The sequence below is a fragment of the Lactuca sativa genome, chromosome 2, assembly GCF_002870075.4.
Source record: "Lactuca sativa cultivar Salinas chromosome 2, Lsat_Salinas_v11, whole genome shotgun sequence".
Taxonomy (NCBI): domain Eukaryota; kingdom Viridiplantae; phylum Streptophyta; class Magnoliopsida; order Asterales; family Asteraceae; genus Lactuca; species Lactuca sativa.
Window position 1 is genome coordinate 121,941,040 of NC_056624.2, and position 21,560 is coordinate 121,962,599.

General features: G+C 36.2%; 3 protein-coding genes across 3 annotated transcripts; all 3 read right to left on the bottom strand.

Annotated features, from left to right (window-relative positions):
• Positions 1-3,418: 3,418 nt before the first annotated feature.
• On the bottom strand, positions 3,419-4,140 carry LOC111887870 (auxin-responsive protein SAUR21). Its single transcript, XM_023884011.3, has one exon. It carries the CDS (start codon positions 4,046-4,048, stop codon positions 3,752-3,754), a length of 297 nt encoding a protein of 98 aa, XP_023739779.1. The 5' UTR covers positions 4,049-4,140; the 3' UTR covers positions 3,419-3,751.
• A 5,783-nt stretch (positions 4,141-9,923) lies between these two features.
• LOC111887880 (auxin-responsive protein SAUR21) lies at positions 9,924-10,836 on the bottom strand. Its single transcript, XM_023884022.3, has one exon. The coding sequence runs from the start codon at positions 10,741-10,743 to the stop codon at positions 10,447-10,449; it is 297 nt and encodes a 98-aa protein (XP_023739790.2). The 5' UTR covers positions 10,744-10,836; the 3' UTR covers positions 9,924-10,446.
• Positions 10,837-18,173: 7,337 nt separating this feature from the next.
• On the bottom strand, positions 18,174-18,924 carry LOC111887891 (auxin-induced protein 15A). Its single transcript, XM_023884030.3, has one exon. The coding sequence runs from the start codon at positions 18,845-18,847 to the stop codon at positions 18,551-18,553; it is 297 nt and encodes a 98-aa protein (XP_023739798.1). The 5' UTR covers positions 18,848-18,924; the 3' UTR covers positions 18,174-18,550.
• Positions 18,925-21,560: the final 2,636 nt, after the last annotated feature.

Sequence of the window (21,560 nt, forward strand, 5' to 3'; positions counted from 1 at the left end):
CAGCCATTGGAGGTTCCCGAATGGAAGTGGGAACAGATCACTATGGATTTCATCACCAAATTGCCGAGGACTGCCAGAGGAGTTGATGCAATTTGGGTGATTGTGGATAGGTTGACGAAGAGCGCTCACTTCCTTGCCATCAGTGAGAGTTCTTCAGCGGAGAAGTTGGCGGAGATATATGTGAGAGAAGTGGTATCTCGGCATGGGGTGCCGATCTCGATTGTTTCAGACCGTGATGTGCGCTTCACTTCCAGATTCTGGAAGAAATTCCATGAGGAGCTGGGTACTAAATTGCATTTTAGTACCGCATATCATCCCCAGACAGACGGCCAGAGCGAGCGAACGATTCAGACGCTGGAGGACATGCTTCGAGCGTGTGTGTTAGATTTCGGGGGTAGCTGGGATGCGTATTTACCCTTGGTAGAGTTTTCCTACAACAACAGCCATCATTCGAGCATTGGTATGCCACCCTTTGAGCTGTTGTATGGTAGGAGGTGTCGGACCCCCATTTGCTGGGGAGAGGTTGGGCAGAGAGTGATGGGCAGTACAGAGATCGTGCTTTAGACGACAGAGCAGATTCAACAGGTCAGACAGAGGTTATTGACCACCCAGAGCCGATAGAAGAGTTATGCAGACAGACGCCGGTCCGAGCTTGAGTTTCAGGTCGGCGACTTCGTTCTCCTGAAGGTCTCCCCTTGGAAAGGAGTGATTCGATTCAGGAAGAGGGGCAAGTTGGGACCCCGGTATATTGGGCCATTTCGTGTGATTGCAAGGGTAGGCCGGGTAGCCTATCGTTTGGAGTTGCCAGCCGAGTTGGGACAGATCCACGACACTTTTCACGTGTCGCAATTGAGGAAGTGTATAGCCGATGAGTCGGCAGTGGTTCCATTAGAGAATATTCATGTCGATGCGAGTCTGAATTATGCTGAGAGGCCTGTGGCCATCAGGGATCGGAAGATCAAGGTTCTGAGGAACAAGGAGGTACCTCTGGTGTTAGTTCAGTGGCAACACCGGAAGGGATCAGAGATGACCTGGGAGCCGGAGCGCGAGATGCGGGAGCAGCATCCGGAGCTATTTTCAGAGCGAGACTTCGAGGGCGAAGTCTAGTCCTAGGGGGAGAATTGTAACAGCCCGGAATTTCAGGTAACTTTATTGATTTGATTATTTTGTGTTTTGAGAGGGGACTCGGTGAGTTGGAGCTCAGACTCGCCGAGTAGGGTCGCGATTCTGGACGCGGGATTCGTTTGGACTCAGCGAGTCCAGGATATGGACTCGGCGAGTCTGCGCTGTTTAATGAAACCCTAATTTCTCGGGTTTGGGACCTATTTAAAGGGCCTTATGGCCGTCATTTGTGCTCACCAGTCCCTTGAGTGAAACCCTAATCGAGTGTGAGCGTTTGGAGCATAGAAGGAGGCTATTATTGATCTTGGAGGTGTCATTTTGCAAGGAAAGAGGAAATCAGCCAAGGGGAAAGCAAGAGGAGCCATCTTCTGAGGATTTGGAGTCCACAGCATCTCTATTGGGGTAATATTTCGAGCTATTCTCTTCTATGTTGGTGTTTTCATTGATTTAGGGTTTATTGAACCCTTTTGTGGCTAGATCTTGTGCTCCCTTGGACCCCTAAGAGATTTAGACTATAGATCTGGACCCCTAAAGGTCCAGAGTGTCCTTTTGCCCAAGCTTTTGGGAATCAATGGAAGTTTTGGGTTGGAACCTTTATGCTTTAGATCAAAATGTTCATTATAAGCCATGGGGTGTGTTATGGACACCAAGATAGGGACTTTACGTGGTGAATCAGTCTTGAAAGGCTAGATCTATGAATTGATGGAACATATCTGACCTTAGAAGCGAGTTTGAGTAATTGCATGGCATGGACTCGCCGAGTCCGATGAGCAGACTCGGCGAGTAGCTTGAAGATTGCCTTGGATCGGACAGTGAGTGATCCAGTCGAGTCACGGGTTGACTCAGTGGGTCAGGACGAGTTAGAGAGGGTCGACAGGTGGTCTGAGTCGAGTTGGGACTCGCCGAGTTGTTCTTGAGACTCGGCGAGTTGAGTCGGGGTGGCCCCGCGACTCTCCCAGGTGGAACTCGTCGAGTCAGGGGAAGCACTCGACGAGTAAGAAGGGAATCCTATGGAGTCGGCGGATACGTCTAGACTCGCCGAGTTGCCCTTGTGCACTCGCCGAGTCCGGTCAAGTTGACCGTTGACCGTTGACCAGAGTTGACCTATGTTTGACTTCTTAGGGATAGTCAAACTTAGAAGATAAAAGTGTTAATAAGAGATGTATGATGTTATAGGGAGATTGTAGCTCGGCGGATCGAGCACGAGTGACTTCGGGATTTGCTAGCTTTCGATATTCACGAGGTGAGTCTTCTCACTATACCGTACCCGGAAGGGTTTGACTGTGTGACTGGAAGGTCGGATATGATATGTGATATATGTGCTATATGTGATAAGTTAATTGTTATGCGTGCTATGTATGTTTATGTGGGCCGGAAGGCATTATGTTATGGGCCGGAAGGCATGTAATGTGGACCGTAAGGTTGGCGTGGGTAGGACCGGAAGGTTTACCCAGCAGGGACGGAAGTCCCCTGAGACACATGGACCGGAAGGTCAGGACCTGGAAAGGCGTATGTGCGTAAGTTGTATTTTGGGGAACTCACTAAGCATTTATGCTTACAGTTGTTGTGTATGTGTTGCAGGTACTAGCGAGGACCGTGGGAAGGCGCCGGCGTGATCTGTACACACTGATAGATGTTTGTGATCTTGGGATTCATATGATTTATATTCTGACATGACACTTGGAATGTTTATGCATTGTTTTGAATGAAAATACTTTATTTTGAAATGAAAAACTTGTTTGAAAATTTACGTTGTTACAGAAACGGAGTATTGTGTTTAATGTTATATCTTGGCTTGTCTTATACAAGTACATAAAGCATACAAAGTTAACAAAAATGGTAGCTCTTTGTGGTAAATCTTACTAATATACTCTCTCTCTCTCTCTAACTCAATATACAATGTTTTTTGTTATAAAGTTGTACAGATTTCTCAAAAATGAGTGGTGATCAATGTGTAGCATTTGGGTCCAAGACCTTGTAATAGTGATATATAACCAATTACTACGCCCACATGCTTTTGTTCCTTAACAAAATTAAAATATAAGTTATCATTGATGCATTACAAGACCCAATTGGGCCTCACTTGAAAACTACTCCGTATGAACAACGAACTAGTGATTGGATATACGAATAGAGTTATAACAATTTTTAAGTATTCTTGTAATTACTTACACACCATAGGATCCCGTAAATTAAAGCCAATGAGTCCTACGATAAATCTATGCAATTTTTCTTACCACAATTAATTAATATGCAAAATTCTTGCATAATGACATTAACTGAGAATCATAGAACATCCGTAGAAATAGTATGTTTAATCCGTATTATGCATTTTGATGGTTACCAACAGGAAAATGAAAAACACCTTGATGTTTGATTTTAGTTTCGCACATCGGTGATATTCCTAGCTATATTGATACTTTGGTTTTTTCTTAAATATTGACAATGAATTTTGTTTCTCCTTCAAGTGTAAACCTATATCGTCAATGAATATACATGGTATTCCAAACAAGTCAAAATTCATATTTTATACAACTGGGACAAGTGACTCAGTCTCGCATGTTGCAAAACTGTATGTGATCCGTGCTTTACAAAAAAGTGTTATCAAACAGAATGATGTCAGTTGACTTCAAAATGCTCCCAGGCCACTTGCAAGATCATAGAATGTCTGCTCACTACACCGGATTGTTAGGCCGCCCATTGGATGGTCATATCCAAACTCTTCCTCCGTCTCACGTAATAAGTCCTGAAATGAAGGCCGGCTTAACAATGACACAGGAATCACAAAACGCTTCTTTTCTTGCTCTCCAACATAAACTGCAAAATATCCTTTCGGTAGATCCGTTTCTGTTGTGCGGGTTCCATTTGACAAAGACCGTTTTAGTATCTGTCTTGCTTGAATGATCTGAGGCATAAGAATACCCATTTTTCTAAAGGTTTATCATGGAGGGACAAAAGAATTTGGGAGTATTCTCTATGTGAAAGATGTACAGGAGGAGTTTGAGAGGAAATTATGCTGGTGCTTTGCCTATCATATGCTATATATAAAGGTTTATTGGAGCTTCAAATGTACAACAATTGACAAAAAGGAAATTAAATGACAGATCGGGACATTGCGACTGGACGACAAGATCATGTGCTGTGTCTTTTCACTTGTATAATTAAAAGTACGATCTTGAATAGCACAACCACAAAATCTCAAGCAATAATACGGCTTAATCATGTACTTGTGAATAGAAACGAATATAACAAAGAAGATGACTTGTATCACCAGTATTCTAAACTTAGTTGGGTATGAAAAACGGTAGAAGGACCATGGTCCCATGGAATATTTAGATGAATGTGGCAATGTCTCCCAACAAACATAATATTGTGGCTAAGATCTCTGGGGTTTTCTTGAAACATATGTGGCCCTATCATAAATACATGAATTAGACATTGGATCTGTCTTACAGGTTGGAAGACAAAGCCATGTGAGGTTGCCATTTCTTCCACCGTATGTCACCATCCTCAATCAAGATCTGCTTAGTTGTATCTCTGTATATAAAGACCATTCCATATGAATCACACAATCACAACATCTTCTGAAATCCCTCGCACCCTTTCACCCAAAAGATGTGCTTTGAGAGTTTCCTTCCTCAATCAGGCTTTTGAAGTGAACAGACACCTCCTCCTTAAAAATGGCCATCCTTTTCCCTCGGGTCATTCAAGTAAAGCAAATTCTGCGGAAATCATTATGCAATGGAAACAACACTACTAAATCTATGGACATCCCGAAAGGCTATCTAGCAATCTATGTTGGTGAGCAAGAAAAGAAGCGATATGTGGTTCCTGTATGGTTGTTAAGCGAACCTGCTTTTCAAGAATTACTAGATCAGGCAGTACAAGAATTTGGGCAGGGCCGGTCCAAACGTATATGGGGCCCAGGGCGAAAAGGAAAAAAAGGGCCCCTTAAAGGACAAATATCATAAAGATTCAAAAAAATATCATTTATTTTTCAGTATAAATGCGTACAATTAGCAATAACAAGCAAGCCAAATTGTTTATCTTTTGAGCTAATTTGAGTTTGAACCAACTTTAGACCCAAAAAATCATTTAGGTATTAATTTTTTTGTATATATACACTACATATCCCAAAAAATTTGGGCCCCCTGGAGACATGGGCCCTAGGCGATCGCCCGGGTTGCCCACCGTCTGGACCGGCCCTGAATTTGGGTATGTTCATCAAATGGGCGGCCTCACAATTCCATGCAGTGAATATACATTCAGTGATGTTGCTTCTCAGTTGGGCGCATTATGACTTCTATACAACATTCTTACAACCAACTAACCACTAGGTTTTTTTATCATTTGTAAATAAATGAAGACAATTTTCCCTCTTGTATGAAATCGGATCAAGGAAGAGTTTTGAGTTTACTATAATTTGCTTAGTGTATGAATGAGAAACTAATTTCACGGTTGATTATTTGAAATATGAATTTTGGGAGTGAAATGGAGTTTTAACAAAGATAGTTGCTTCTAGTGGTAAAACGAACTAATACCAACTAATCTTTCTTCCATTTTCATATTTTAGGTGAATGAAACTAAGGGAAACCAAATATTTCGTAATATGAATTGGTAATTAATGTTACGTATGCTGGAATTTTAACTCTATAAACAATGTGGTATTTATCAAGTTCAGACTTATCATCAAAAATATAATTGGTGAACAATATGTAGCACTTGGGTCGATGACCTTGTGATGGTGATATATAAAACATTAAATCTCACATGCTTTGGTTCTTTAAGAAAATTAATATATAAATTGGCTAAACATTGATGCATTACACGACGAATTCGGTCCTGCTTGAAAACAATTTCATCGTATGAAAAAAAAAACCTGGTGATTAGATATATGAATAACGTTATATCAATGTTTAACTATTCTTATGATTACTTATACACCCATATATCATGTAAATTAGAGCCAATGAGTCATGTTTTTACAACTATGCAATTTCCTTGTCACAACCCATTAATATGTGAAATTGTTACATACAACATTAAATTAACTGAGAATCATCGTGTAGAAGTATTATTTTCAATCATGATTATGCACTATGACCGTTACGTAAAAGACAATGAAAAAACATTGATATTTGATTTTGGTTCCTCATATAGGTGTAAGCACATGTTATTAGATTAGCCAACAACTGAACAAAAAAAGTATAGTACGCGTATATTTATTCACAATTTTTTTTTAATTGAGCAGACACTTCTTTTTTGAAAGAAAAAAAATGTTGACAATGAATTTTGTTTCTCATTCATATATAAGCTTATATCGTCAAATAATATATGGGGTACTCCAAACAAGTGAAAATTCATGTTTTATACAATAGGGACAACTGACATAATCCCACATGCATGTTGCAAAAAGGTCGATCAATGCTTTACAAAAATGTGTAAGCAAACAAAATAATGTAACTTGACTTCAAAATGCTCCCAGGCGACTTTGAAGTTCAAACAATGTCTTCTCACTACAGCGGATTTTAGGCCACCCATTCGATTGTCATATCGAAATCCAAACTCTTCCTCCACCTAACGAGCACAGTTCATGAACATCGATGTCTAAATAATCTCAAGTAACAAGTTAATCTTCCCTTATTCAAAGTTTTTACCAAATGCTTAGAATAAAAAGTATGTTGCTATTTCTTGCATTTAAACTGTTTTAATGTCAAAAATAATTATATTAAAAAAAATAACAAAGTCAGCAAGTAGATGAGAAAGAAGCAGAATAAAACAACAATCCAATTTTAACCGAACAATTTCATTCTTTCAACTTGTTAAGCTTTTGTCCCTTCTTTGTAAATTACTTAGAATTGTCCCATTTGCATCAATACACATGTAGATTTGTTTCCACAATTCTTCTAACATTTACATACCAATTCCACGTTATAATCAAAGTTTTACCTAACCCATTCCCTTTTCCATTATGTGTTTGAATTTACAGTTCAATTCCAATTTGACTAAAGGTTAGTAATACTCAAATCAGTCGCATTCCAGATATTCAAGTTTTTGCCATGCAATCATATTTCTAAGCTCATTACAAATAGTAATACATGAGTCCAAATCCAATTTCAAAATTTATTTAAATATATTTGAAAAATCAACTTACTATAATTTGGTTATTTCCTCAAGAATCTAACAAACTGAAGAACAACTGGAATTTTGGGTTACCAAATGTGAGAAATCACTCATCTGTTATATGATTTATGTTCTCCTTTTCTTTTTCCCCTTTTTCTCGTTCGGTTCGCACTCAACATAATACAAAGAGACCTTGAAGGTATCCCTTTCTTTCCAGATTGCAGACATAGGGTGTGCTTGACAAAAATAGTTGTTACCCGGTAGCTCGTACCCGGTAGCTGCAAGCTGAAAACTATAACATTTATTTTTTATATGAGTGTTTGAAAAAAGTAGGTAGAAGCTTTTGAAGTATGTAAAATTACATAAAATGACAATTGTTTTTATATATATATATATATATATATATATATATATATATATATATATATATATATATATATATATATATATGTAGACAGTTGTGTAAATTGATTTAAAAAAGCCCAGTCGCATTTTGTTAAATGCAATATGAATTAACTTGTAGATTTGGAGCATTTTGTTTAAAGTCGAAAATAAACGCTCGTATTGCTAAACGAAGTTTTTTGTTTAAATTGGAACGTTTTGTCAAAATTTACAAGCTCTCAAACACTCCCAAACGCTCCGTGCCAAACACGCCAACCATGCACACGAATGCAAACAAGTGTTTCCTTTTATTTTGTTAACATTCGATCTCACACAAAAAGAATATAAGGTGCTCCCCAATTTCCACTTTTGATCCCAACATCTAACCTATGTTTGCATTAAGCCCTTCATCCTCTATTTATTTTCAAAATAACCAAACAATAATTAGTAGCAGATTTTTCCGTCTATTTTCAAATTCGAAATATTTCAAAATACCCTTCTAACTTATGACCTAACTATTCAACACACATCTCATTTTAAATATATAAACAATTAATTTACTTCATTATTCTATTAGTTTCCGTTTAATAAACTTTTGGGCTATTAAATTCTATTTTTGCCCACCAGCATGCCCTGAAATTCTTATGTACTTGATCGTCTGATGTTCGATATGAAATTTGGGATGTTGCCCAGTCTCTTCAAGAAAACCACCCATCCATGAGCTAAGTTAGTGTAAGCTATGACGTTCACTCCATGTTTACAGATCAAATTCATAGAAGCTAGGTCATCAAACGTATTATAAAATTTGGGATGTTACCCAATCTATTCAAGAATACCACACATCCACGACCTAAGCTAGCGTAAGCCTATGAAGTTCACTATATGCTCAAATAAATAATTCGTAGAAGCTAGGTCATCAAACTTAAAATTTATCTCATTTTGATATTGAGAACGAGATGGTATCACGACAATAGGAGGAGACAAATTATGCTTCAGATAAAAAAGGCCCCTATATTAACAAATACTATATTCAACATTTGGTACCTAAAAATATTTGAGAAAATAAAAAAATCGAAGCAACGATAGCAAATGGTTCGTAAATTAATATCAAATAACCAATCCAAATCCATCTCAAGAGAAGCCAAACGATCAGAAAGTTTCTTCTTCCCATCATGATGATAATCCAAATCCATCTTAAGAGAAGCCCTATATAAACAAGTAATGTACTCAACACTTGATGCCAGGTGGACTTGATTTTTATAATTTGCGGTTTTAAGAGTATAAAAAGTATTAGTAATTAACACCTTAAAAATGTCAAATTTCAATAACTTACATAAACACTAACAAACTAATAAATTGAGTAATTAACAATTAACCACTTAACAATCGACATTTAAATAGCTTAATTTAAAAGTTCAGACAGCACCAAACGAATTTTTTAAGAGTTTGAGACATTTAAAACACCACTAAATCAATAAGCTAAGTATTAATGACTAACATCTTAAAAACACCCTATTTGTAAAATTTAAAAAAAAAAAAAAAAAGACAACAACAACATTTTTTTCTCCTACTATTTTCCCTTTTTTTCTTTCGCTGTACAAATTTGCTATTCGAACTTTCTTTCCACTAACTAGACTACAAGGCAAGCAAAATCATTACGTACTCAACAATTAAAAAATTATTAACCATTAGAGTATATAAACAAAGAGAAACAAATTTTTTTGTCGACTATTTTATAAATATGATTCTTTTGTTTGGGAGTGAAATTGTGTACTGTGTTAATGTTATATCTTGGCTTGTCTTGTACAAGTGCATAAAGCATACAAAGTTAACAAACATGGTAGCTCTTTGTGGTAAATCTAACTAATATCCTATCTAATCTTTCTTCCGGTTGACCTTTAAAGTGAACGAAAACTGATGAAGTTAACTAGGAAACCAAATATTTTGTAATATCAGTTGATAATGTTACGAGCTTTCTCTCTCTCTCTCTCTCACACACACACACACACACTCTCTCTCTCTCTCTCTCTCTCTCTCTCTCTCTCTCTCTCTCTCTCTCTCTCTCTCTCTCTCTCTCTCTCTCTCTCTCTCTCACAAAAATGAGTGGTGATCAATGTGTAGCATTTGGGTCCAAGACCTTGTGATAGTGATATATTACCAATTACTACCCCCACATGCTTTTGTTCCTTAACAAAATTAAAATATAAGTTATCATTGATGCATTACAAGACCCAATTGGGCCTTACTTGAAAACTACTCCTTCGTATGAACAACGAACTAGTGATTGGATATACAAATAGAGTTATAACAGTTTTTAACTATTCTTGTAATTACTTACACACCATAGGATCGCGTAAATTAAAGCCAATGAGTCCTATGATAAATCTATGCAATTTTTCTTACCACAACTAATTAATATGCAAAATTGTTGCATAATGACATAAAGTGAGAATCATAGAACACCCGTAGAAATAGTATGTTTAATCCGTATTATGCATTTTGATCGTTACCAACAGGAAAATGAAAAACACCTTGATGTTTGATATTAGTTTCGCACATCGGTGATATTCCTAGCTATATTGATACTTCTTTTTTGAAATTGAGCAGACACTTCGGTTTTTTCTTAAATATTGACAATGAATTTTGTTTCTCCTTCAAGTGTAAACCTATATCGTCAAAAAATATACATGGTATTCCAAACAAGTCAAATTTCATATTTTATACAACTGGGACAAGTGACTCAGTCTCGCATGTTGCAAAACGGTATGTGATCCGTGCTTTACAAAAAAGTGTTATCAAACAGAATGATGTCAGTTGACTTCAAAATGCTCCTAGGCCACTTGCAAGATCATAGAATGTCTGCTCACTACACCGGATTGTTAGGCCGCCCATTGGATGGTCATATCCAAACTCTTCCTCCGTCTCACGTAATAAGTCCTGAAATGAAGGCTGGCTTAACAATGACACAGGAATCACATAACGCTTCTTTTCTTGCTCTCCAACATAAACTGCAAAATATCCTTTGGGTAGATCCGTGTCTGTTGTGCGGGTTCCATTTGACAAAGACCGTTTTAGTATCTGTCTTGCTTGAATGATCCGAGGCATACGAATACCCATTTTTCTGAAGGTTTATCACGGAGGGACAAAAGAATTTGGGAGTATTTTCTAAGTGAAAGATGTACAGGAGGAGTTTGAAAGGAAATTATGCTGGTGCTTTGCCTATCATATGCTATATATAAAGGTTTATTGGAGCTTCAAATGTACAATAAGTGATAAAAAAGAAATTAAATGACAGATCGGGACATTGCGACTGGACGACAAGATCATGTGCTGTGTCTTTTCACTTGTATAATTAAAAGTACGATCTTGAATAGCACAACCACAAAATCTCAAGCAATAATACGGCTTAATCATGTACTTGTGAATAGAAACGAATATAACAAAGAAGATGACTTGTATCACCAGTATTCTAAACTTAGTTGGGTATGAAAAACGGTAGAAGGACCATGGTCCCATGGAATATTTAGTTGAATGTGGCAATGCCTCCCAACAAACATAATATTGTGGCTAAGATCTCTGGGGTTTTCATGAAACATATGTGGCCCTATCATAAATACATGAATTAGACATTGGATCTGTCTTACAGGTTGGAAGACAAAGCCATGTGAGGTTGCCATTTCTTCCACCGTATGTCACCATCCTCAATCAAGATCTGCTTAGTTGTATCTCTGTATATAAAGACCATTCCATATGAATCACACAATCACAACATCTTCTGAAATCCCTCGCACCCTTTCACCCAAAAGACGTGCTTCGAGAGTTTCCTTCCTCAATCAGGCTTTTGAAGTGAACAGACACCCCCTCCTTAAAAATGGCCATCCTTTTCCCTCGGATCATTCAAGTAAAACAAATTATGCGGAGATCATTATCCAATGGAAGCGGCACTACTAAATCTACGGACATCCCGAAAGGCTATTTAGCAATCTATGTTGGTGAGCAAGAAAAGAAGCGATATGTGGTTCCTGTATGGTTGTTAAGCGAACCTGCTTTTCAAGAATTACAAGATCAGGCAGAACAAGAATTTGGGTATGTTCATCAAATGGGCGGCCTCACAATTCCATGCAGTGAATATACATTCAGTGATGTTGCTTCTCAGTTGGGCGCATTATGAGTTCTATACAGCATTCTTACAACCAACTAACCACTAGGTTTTTTTATCATTTGTAACTAAATCGAGACAATTTTTCCACTTGTATGAAATCGGATTAAGGAACAGTTTGGAGTTCACTATAATTTGTTTAGTGTATGAATGAGAAACTAATTTCACGGTTGATTATTTTGGAAATATGAATTTTGGGAGTGAAATGGAGTTTTAACAAAGATAGTTGCTTCTAGTGGTAAAACGAACTAATACCAACGAATCTTTCTTCCATTTTCATATTTTAGGTGAATGAAACTAAGGGAAACCAAATATTTCGTAATATGAATTGGTAATTATTGTTATGTATGCTGGAATTTTAACTCAATAAACAATGTGGTATTTATCAAGTTCAGACTTATCATCAAAAATATAATTGGTGAACAATATGTAGCACTTGGGTCGATGACCTTGTGATGGTGATATATAAAACATTAAATCTCACATGCTTTTGTTCTTTAAGCAAATTAATATATAAATTGGCTAAACATTGATGCATTACACGACGAATTCGGTCCTGCTTTTAAGAACAATTTCATCGTATGAAAAAAGAACCTGGTGATTAGATATATGAATAACGTTATATCAATGTTTAACTATTCTTTTGATTACTTATACACCCATATATCATGTAAATTAGAGCCAATGAGTCATGTTTTTACAACTATGCAATTTCCTTATCACAACCCATTAATATGTGAAATTGTTGCATACAGCATTAACTGAGAATCATTGTAGAATATCCGTAGAAGTATTATGTTCAATCATGATTATGCACCATGACCGTTACGTACAAGACAATGAAAAAACATTGATATTTGATTTTGGTTCCTCATATCAGGTGTAAGCACATGTTGTTATTAGATTAGCCAACAACCAAACAAAAAAAGTTTAGTATTCGTATATTCATAGTTTCTTTTTGTTGTTTTTTTTTAATTGAGCAGACACTTCTTTTTTGAAAGAAAAAAAATGTTGACAATGAATTTTGTTTCTCATTCAAGCGTAAGCTTATATCGTCAAATAATATATGGGGTACTCCAAACAAGTGAAAATTCATGTTTAATACAACAGGGACAAGTGACACAATCTCGCATGCATGTTGCAAAAAGGTCGATCAATGCTTTACAAAAATGTTAAAGCAAATAGAATGATGTAACTTCACATCAAAATGCTCCTAGGCGACTTTGAAGATCAAAGAATGTCTTCTCACTACAACGGATTTTAGGCCACCCATTGGATTGTAATATCGAAATCCAAACTCTTCCTCCGCCAAACGAGTACAGTTCATTAACATCGAGGTCTAAGTAATCTAAAGTAACAACTTAATCTTCCCCAATATAAATTTTTTACCAAAAGCTTAGAATAAAAGTATGTTGCTATTTCTTGCATTTAAACTTTTTTAATGTTAAAAATAAGTATATTAAAAAAAATAACAACGTCAGCAAGTAGATGAGAAAGAAGCGGAATGCAACACCAATCCAATTTTAACCGAACAATTTCATTCTTTAGCTTTTGTCCCTTCTTTGTAAATTACTTAGAACTATCCCATTTGCATCAATACACCTGTAGATTTGTTTCCACAATTCTTCTAACATTTACATACCAATTCCACGTTATAATCAAAGTTTTACCTAGCCCATTCCCTTTTCCATTATGTGTTTGAATTTACAGTTCAATTCCAATTTGAATAAAGGTTAGTAATACTCAAATCAGTCGCATTCCAGATATTCAAGTTTTTGCCATGCAATCATATTTCTAAGCTCATTAAAAATAGTAATACATGAGTCCAAATCCAATTTCAAAATTTATTTAAATATATTTGAAAAATCAACTTACTATAATTTGGTTATTTCCTCAAGAATCTAACAAACTGAAGAACAACTGGAATTTTGGGTTACCAAATGTGAGAAATCATTCATCTGTGTAACATCCGGATTCCCATGTATATTATTTTATTCATTTATTTTTGCAGTTTGTGGAGGAACTCGGCGAGTTGGTGCCAAGACTCGCCGAGTAGGGTCGCGGATGTTCATCCGGGTTCACGTCCGGACTCGGCGAGTCCATGGGTGGACTCAGTAAGTCCACGCTGTTTAATGAAGCCCTAATTTCCAGGGTTTGGGACCTATTTAAAGGTCCTTATGGCCGTCAATAGCGGCTACCACACCCTAGAGAGAGACCTAGATCGTTTGTGAGGTAAAGAGTGGCCATTGTTGATCTTTTGTTTGTGTGAATTGAAGGAGAAGGTGATCAAGGCAAGAGAAGGCTGCAGGAAGTGCAAATCTTGTGATTTCAAGGTTCAAGGGTTTCATATTGAGGTATTCCTTCGGACTTTCTCTAGTTTTGGGTGGTTATTCATAAAGTTAGGGTTTTCAAACCCTTTAGAAGATGATTATGTAGAGTATTTGATCCCTTCTTGAGTTTGTGCCTTGGATCTGGACTCAAAGAGGTCCAGAGACCTTAACCCATGGAGCTTTATGAGTCATTTTGGGGTTAATGGACTTAGGTTGCCATTTTTGGGGCTAAATCACCATTTGATGCCATTTTGTTGATATATAAGCATCAAGTTTCGAGATTTACGTGACATTCATGCTTGGGAAGGCCAGATCTATGGTTTAGGGGAACAGATCTGGCCTCAGGAGGTCAATAGAGTTTGTGCATGGCATGAACTCGCCGAGTTGTTCTTGAGACTCGGCGAGTAGGGTTAGGATTTCACGTAAATCACTCGGTGAGTAGACTTGCCGAGTTGGGGGATAACTCAGTGATTCAGAAGGGGATTAGAGGACTGGAGTTCGAGGCGATACTCACCGAGTTGTTCTTGAGACTCGGCGAGTTGAGTCGGGGCGGCACCACGATTCATGCAAGGGGTGACTCGTCGAGCATAGGGAGGGACTCGACGTACCAAGCGGGACAAAGAGTTAGTGGACATGCGTGTACTCGCCGAGTCGCCAAAGTGCACTCGACGAGTTGGGTCAAAGTTTGACCGTTGACTTTAGTTGACTTTTAGGGTTTGGTCAACAATGGAGTCTTTGAGTCGAAAGAGGGGTAAAATAGTCTTTTACCCTTCTGAGGGTGCCAATTGAGGGTTGAGTCTAGTCTCGAGAGTTATATTTATGAGAGTATTTACTTTATGTGAATAGGCGAAGGCTAGGCAATATTTCTACCGAGTCAGAGATTTACCGAGACGTCTGCGGTGAGTCTTCTCACTATACTTTACCTAGTGTGGTAACAGAGTTACGTGACAGAGTATTTTAGAGTTATATGCCAATGTATTTGCATGTTATTTATGTGTTTTGATTTATTGCGATATGTGATATGCATGATTCAGAGTTACAGAGTAAGGACCTTCGGGTCCATTGAGTTAGGGTCGGAGGGCCCACAAAGAGTTGGGGCTGGAGGGCCCCACTGAGACACATTGACCAGAGGGTCGACAAAGTTATAGCCTCGAGTGGCTATTATGTGTTAGAGTGGTATTTTGGGGAACTCACTAAGCATTTATGCTTACAGTGTTATGTGTTATGTGTTTCAGGTACCAATGATGATCGCGGGAAGGCTCCAGCATGATTCGTACACACGCACATTGGAGTTTATATATTTTGATCTTGGGGTTCTGTGCTGATACAATGTTGATACAACGTTTTTATTTATGAATGCAAATGATATTTCATGGTTTTTTAAAAGTGAAAAATTGTTCAAATTTTTACGGTGTTACAATCTGTTATATGATTTATGTTCTCCTTTTCTTTTTCCCATGTGGTTCGGTTCGCACTCAACATAATACAAAGAGACCTTGAAGGTATCCCTTTCTTTCCAGATTGCAGACATAGGGTGTGCTTGACAAAAATAGTTGTTACCCGGTAGCTGAAAGCGATAATATTTATTTGTTATATGAGTGTTTGAAAAAAGTAGCTATAAGTTTTTGAAGTATGTAAAATTACATAAAATGACAATCGTTTATATATATATATATATATATATATATATATATATATATATATATATATATATATATATATATATATATATATATATAGACAGTTGTGTAAATTGATTTAAAAAAGCCCAGTCGCATTTTGTTAAATGCAACATGAATTAACTTGTAGATTTTGAGCATTTTGTTTAAAGTCGAAAATAAATGCTTGTATCGCTAAACGAAGTTTTTTGTTTAAATTGGAACGTTTTTTCAAAAGATACAAGCTCTCAAACACTCCCAAGCGCTCCGTGCCAAACACACCTACCATGCATATAAATGCAAACAAGCGTTTTCTTTTATTTTGTTAATATTCGATCTCACACAAAAAGAAAATAAGGTGCTCCCCAATTTCCACTTTTGATACCAACATCTAACCTATGTTTGCATTAAGCCCTTCATCCTCTATTTATTTACAAACTGACCAAACAATAATAAGTAGCAGATTTTTCCCTCTAATTTCAAATTCGAAATATTTCAAAATACCCTTCTAATTTATGACATAACTATTCAACATTTATCTCATTTTACATATATAAACAATTAATTTACTTCACTATTTTATTAGTTTCCGTTTAATAAACTTTTAGGCTATTAAATTCTATTTTTCCCACCAGCATGCCCTAAAATTCTAATATACTTGATCGTCTGATGTTTGATATAAAATTTGGGATGTTGCCCAGTCTCTTCAAGAAAACCACCCATCCACGACCTAAGTTAGTGTAAGCTATGACGTTCACTCCATGTTTACAGATCAAATTCATAGAAGCTAGGTCATCAAACGTATTATAAAATTTGGGATGTTACCAATTCTCTTCAAGAATACCACACATCTACGACCTAAGCTAGTGTAAGCCTATGATGTTCACTACATGCTCAAATAAATAATTCGTAGAAGCTAGGTCATCAAGCTTAAAATTTATCTCATTTTGATGTTGAGAACTAGATGGTATAACAACAATAGGAGGAGGCAAATCATGCTTCAGATAAAAAAGAGCCCTATGTAAACAAATACTATATTCAACATTTGGTGCCTAAAAATATATGAGCAAATAAAAAAATCGAAGCAACGATAGCAAATGGTTCGGAAATTAATATCAAATAACCAATCCAAATCCATCTCAAGAGAAGCCAAACGATTAAAAAGTTTCTTCTTCCCATCATGATGAACATCCAAATCCATCTCAAGAGAAGCCCTATATAAACAAGTAATGTACTCAAAACTTGATGCCATGTCGACTTGATTTTTTTAATTTGCGGTTTTAAGAGTTTAAAAAGTATTAGTAATTAACACCTTAAAAACGTCAAATTTCAATAAGTTACATAAACACTAACAAACTAGTAAATTGAGTAATTAACAATTAACCACTTAACAATCCGACATTTAAATAGCTTAATTTAAAAGTTCAAATAGCACCAAACGAATTTTTTAAGAGTTTGGGACATTTAAAACACCACTAAATCAATAAGCTAAGTATTAATGACTAACATCTTAAAAATACCCAATTTCTAAAATTAAAAAAAAAAAAAAAAAGACAACAACAACATTTTTTCTCCTACTATTTTCCCTTTTTTCTTCCGATGTACGAATTTCCTATTCGAACTTTCTTTCCACTAACTAGACTACAAGGCAAGAAAAATCATTACGTACTCAACAAATAAAAAATTATTAACCATTAGAGAATATAAACAAAGAGAAACAAATTTTTTTGTCGACTATTTTATAAATATGATTCTTTTGTTTGGGAGTGAAATTGTGTACTGGGTTAATGTTATATCTTGGCTTGTCTTGTACAAGTGCATAAAGCATACAAAGTCAACAAAAATGGTAGCTCTTTGTGGTAAATCTAACTAATATACTATCTAATCTTTCTTCCTGTTGACCTTTAAAGTGAACGAAAGCTGATGAAGTTAATTAGGAAACCAAATATTTTGTAATATCAGTTGATAATGTTACGAGCTCTCTCTCTCTCTCTCTCTCTCTCTCTCTCTCTCTCTCTCTCTCTCTCTCTCTCTCCTCTCTCTCTCTCTCTCAAAAATGAGTGGTGATCAATGTGTAGCATTTGGGTCCAATACCTTGTGATAGTGATATATTACCAATTACTACCCCCACATGCTTTTGTTCCTTAACAAAATTAAAATATAAGTTATCATTGATGCATTACAAGACCCAATTGGGCCTTACTTGAAAACTACTCCTTCGTATAAACAACGAACTAGTGATTGGATATACGAATAGAGTTATAACAGTTTTTAACTATTCTTGTAATTACTTACACACCATAGGATTGCCAAAATTAAAGCCAATGAGTCCTATGATAAATCTATGAAATTTTTCTTACCATAACTAATTAATATGCAAAATTGTTGCATAATGACATAAACTCAGAATCATAGAACACCCGTAGAAATAGTATGTTTAATCCGTATTATGCATTTTGATCGTTACCAACAGGAAAATGAAAAACACCTTGATGTTTGATTTTAGTTTCGCACATCGGTGATATTCCTAGCTATATTGATACTTCTTTTTTGATATTGAGCAGACACTTCGGTTTTTTCTTAAATATTGACAATGAATTTTGTTTCTCCTTCAAGTGTAAACTTATATCGTCAAAAAATATACATGGTATTCCTAACAAGTCAAAATTCATATTTTATACACCTGGGACAAGTTACTCAGGCTCGCATGTTGCAAAACGGTATGTGATCCGTGCTTTACAAAAAAGTGTTAGCAAACAGAATGATGTCAGTTGACTTCAAAATGCTCCCAGGCCACTTGCAAGATCATAGAATGTCTGCTCACTACACCGGATTGTTAGGCCGCCCATTGGATGGTCATATCCAAACTCTTCCTCCGTCTCACGTAATAAGTCCTGAAATGAAGGCTGGCTTAACAATGACACAGGAATCACAAAACGCTTCTTTTCTTGCTCTCCAACATAAACTGCAAAATATCCTTTCGGTAGATCCGTTTCTGTTGTGCGGGTTCCATTTGACAAAGACCGTTTTAGTATCTGTCTTGCTTGAATGATCTGAGGCATACGAATACCCATTTTTCTGGAGGGACACAAGAATTTGGGAGTATTCTCTAAGTGAAAGATGTACAGGAGGAGTTTGCAGAGGAAATTATGCTGGTGCTTTGCTTATCATCGCTATATATAAAGGTTTATTGGAGCTTCAAATGTACCATAATTGATAAAAAGGAAATTAAATGACAGATGGGGCATTGCGACTGGAAGACAAGATCATGTGCCGCTGTCTTTTCACTTGTGTTATTAAAAGTATCATCTTGAATTGCACAACCACAAAGTCATAAACAATAATATGGCTTAATCATTTACTTTTAAAAAGAAACGAAATTTAACAAAGAAGATAACTTGTATCACCAGTATTCTAAGCTTAGGTGGGTATGAAAAACGGAAGAAGCACCATGGTCCCATGTAATATTAAGATGAATGTGGCAATGCCTCCCAACAAGCGCGAAATTGTGGCTAAGATCTCTGGGGTTTTCATGAAACATATGTGGCCCTCTCATAAATACATGAATTAGACATTGGATCTGTCTTACAGGTTGGAAGACAAAGCCATGTTGTGAGGTTGCCATTTCTTCCACCGTATGTCACCTTCCTCAATCAAGATCTGCTTAGTTGTATCTCTGTATATAAAGACCATTCCATATGAATCACACAATCACAACATCTTCTGAAATCCCTCGCACCCTTTCACCCTAAAGACGTGCTTCAAGAGTTTCCTTCCTCAATCAGGCTTTTGAAGTGAACAGACACCCGCTCCTTAAAAATGGCCATCCTTTTCCCTCGGATCATTCAAGTAAAACAAATTCTGCGGAGATCATTATCCAATGGAAGCGGCACTACAAAATCTACGGACATCCCGAAAGGCTATTTAGCAATCTATGTTGGTGAGCAAGAAAAGAAGCGATATGTGGTTCCTGTATGGTTGTTAAGCGAACCTGCTTTTCAAGAATTACTAGATCAGGCAGAACAAGAATTTGGGTATGTTCATCAAATGGGCGGCCTCACAATTCCATGCAGTGAATATACATTCAGTGATGTTGCTTCTCAGTTGGGCGCATTATGAGTTCTATACAGCATTCTTACAACCAACTAACCACTAGGTTTTTTTATCATTTGTAACTAAATCGAGACAATTTTTCCACTTGTATGAAATCGGATTAAGGAACAGTTTGGAGTTCACTATAATTTGTTTAGTGTATGAATGAGAAACTAATTCACCGTTGATTATTTTGTAAATATGAATTTTCGGAAAGAAACAGAGTTTTAACAAAGATAGTTGCTTCTAGTGGTAAACCGAACTAATACCAACTAATCTTTCTTCCATTTGACATTTTAGGTGAATGAAACTAAGGGAAACCAAATATTTCGTAATATGAATTGGTAATAAATGTTATGTATGCTGGAATTTTAACTCTATAAACATTGCGGTATTTATCAAGTTCAGACTTATCATCAAAAATATAATTGGTAAACAATATGTAGCACTTGGGTCGATGACCTTGTGATGGTGATATGTAAAACATTAAATCTCACATGCTTTTGTTCTTTAAGCAAATTAATATATAAGTTGGCTAAACATTGATGCATTACACGATGGATTGGGTCCCGGTTGAAAACAATTTCATCGTATGAAAAAAGAACCTGGTGATTAGATATATGAAGAGCGTTATATCAATGTTTAAGTATTCTTTTGATTACTTATACACCCATATATCATGTAAATTAGAGCCAATGAGTCATGTTTTTACAACTATGCAATTTCCTTATCACAACCCATTAATATCAGAAATTGTTGCATACAACATTAAATTAACTGAGAATCATCGTGTAGAAGTATTATGTTCAATCATGATTATGCACTATGACCGTTACGTACAAGACAATGAAAAAACATTGATATTTGATTTTGGTTCCTCATTTCAGGTGTAAGCACATGTTATTAGATTAGCCAACAACAGACCAAAAAAAGTATAGTACGTGTATATATATTCACATTATTTTTTTAATTGAGCTGACACTTCTTTTTTGTAAGAAAAAAATGTTGACAATGAATTTTGTTTCTCATTCATATATAAGCTTATATCGTCAAATAATATATGGGGTACTCCAAACAAGTGAAAATTCATGTTTTGTACAAGAGGGACAAGTGACATAATCTCACATGCATGTTGCAAAAAGGTCGATCAATGCTTTACAAAAATGTGTAAGCAAACAGAAAACTGGACTTCAAAATGCTCCCAGGCGACTTTGAAGTTCAAACAATGTCTTCTCACTACAAAGGATTTTAGGCCACCCATTCGATTGTCATATCGAAATCCAAACTCTTCCTCCGCCTAACGAGCACTGTTCATGAACATCGATGTCTAAATAATCTCAAGTAACAAGTTAATCTTCCTTTATTCAAAGTTTTTACCAAATGCTTAGAATAAAAGTATGTTGCTATTTCTTGCATTTAAACTGTTTTAATGTCAAAAATAATTATATTAAAAAAAATAACAATGTCAGCAAGTAGATGAGAAAGAAGCAGAATAAAACACCAATCCAATTTTAACCGAACAATTTCATTCTTTCAACTTGTTAAGCTTTTGTCCCTTCTTTGTAAATTACTTAGAATTGTCCCATTTGCATCAATACACATGTAGATTTGTTTCCACAATTCTTCTAACATTTACATACCAATTCCACGTTATAATCAAAGTTTTACCTAGCCCATTCCCTTTTCCATTATGTG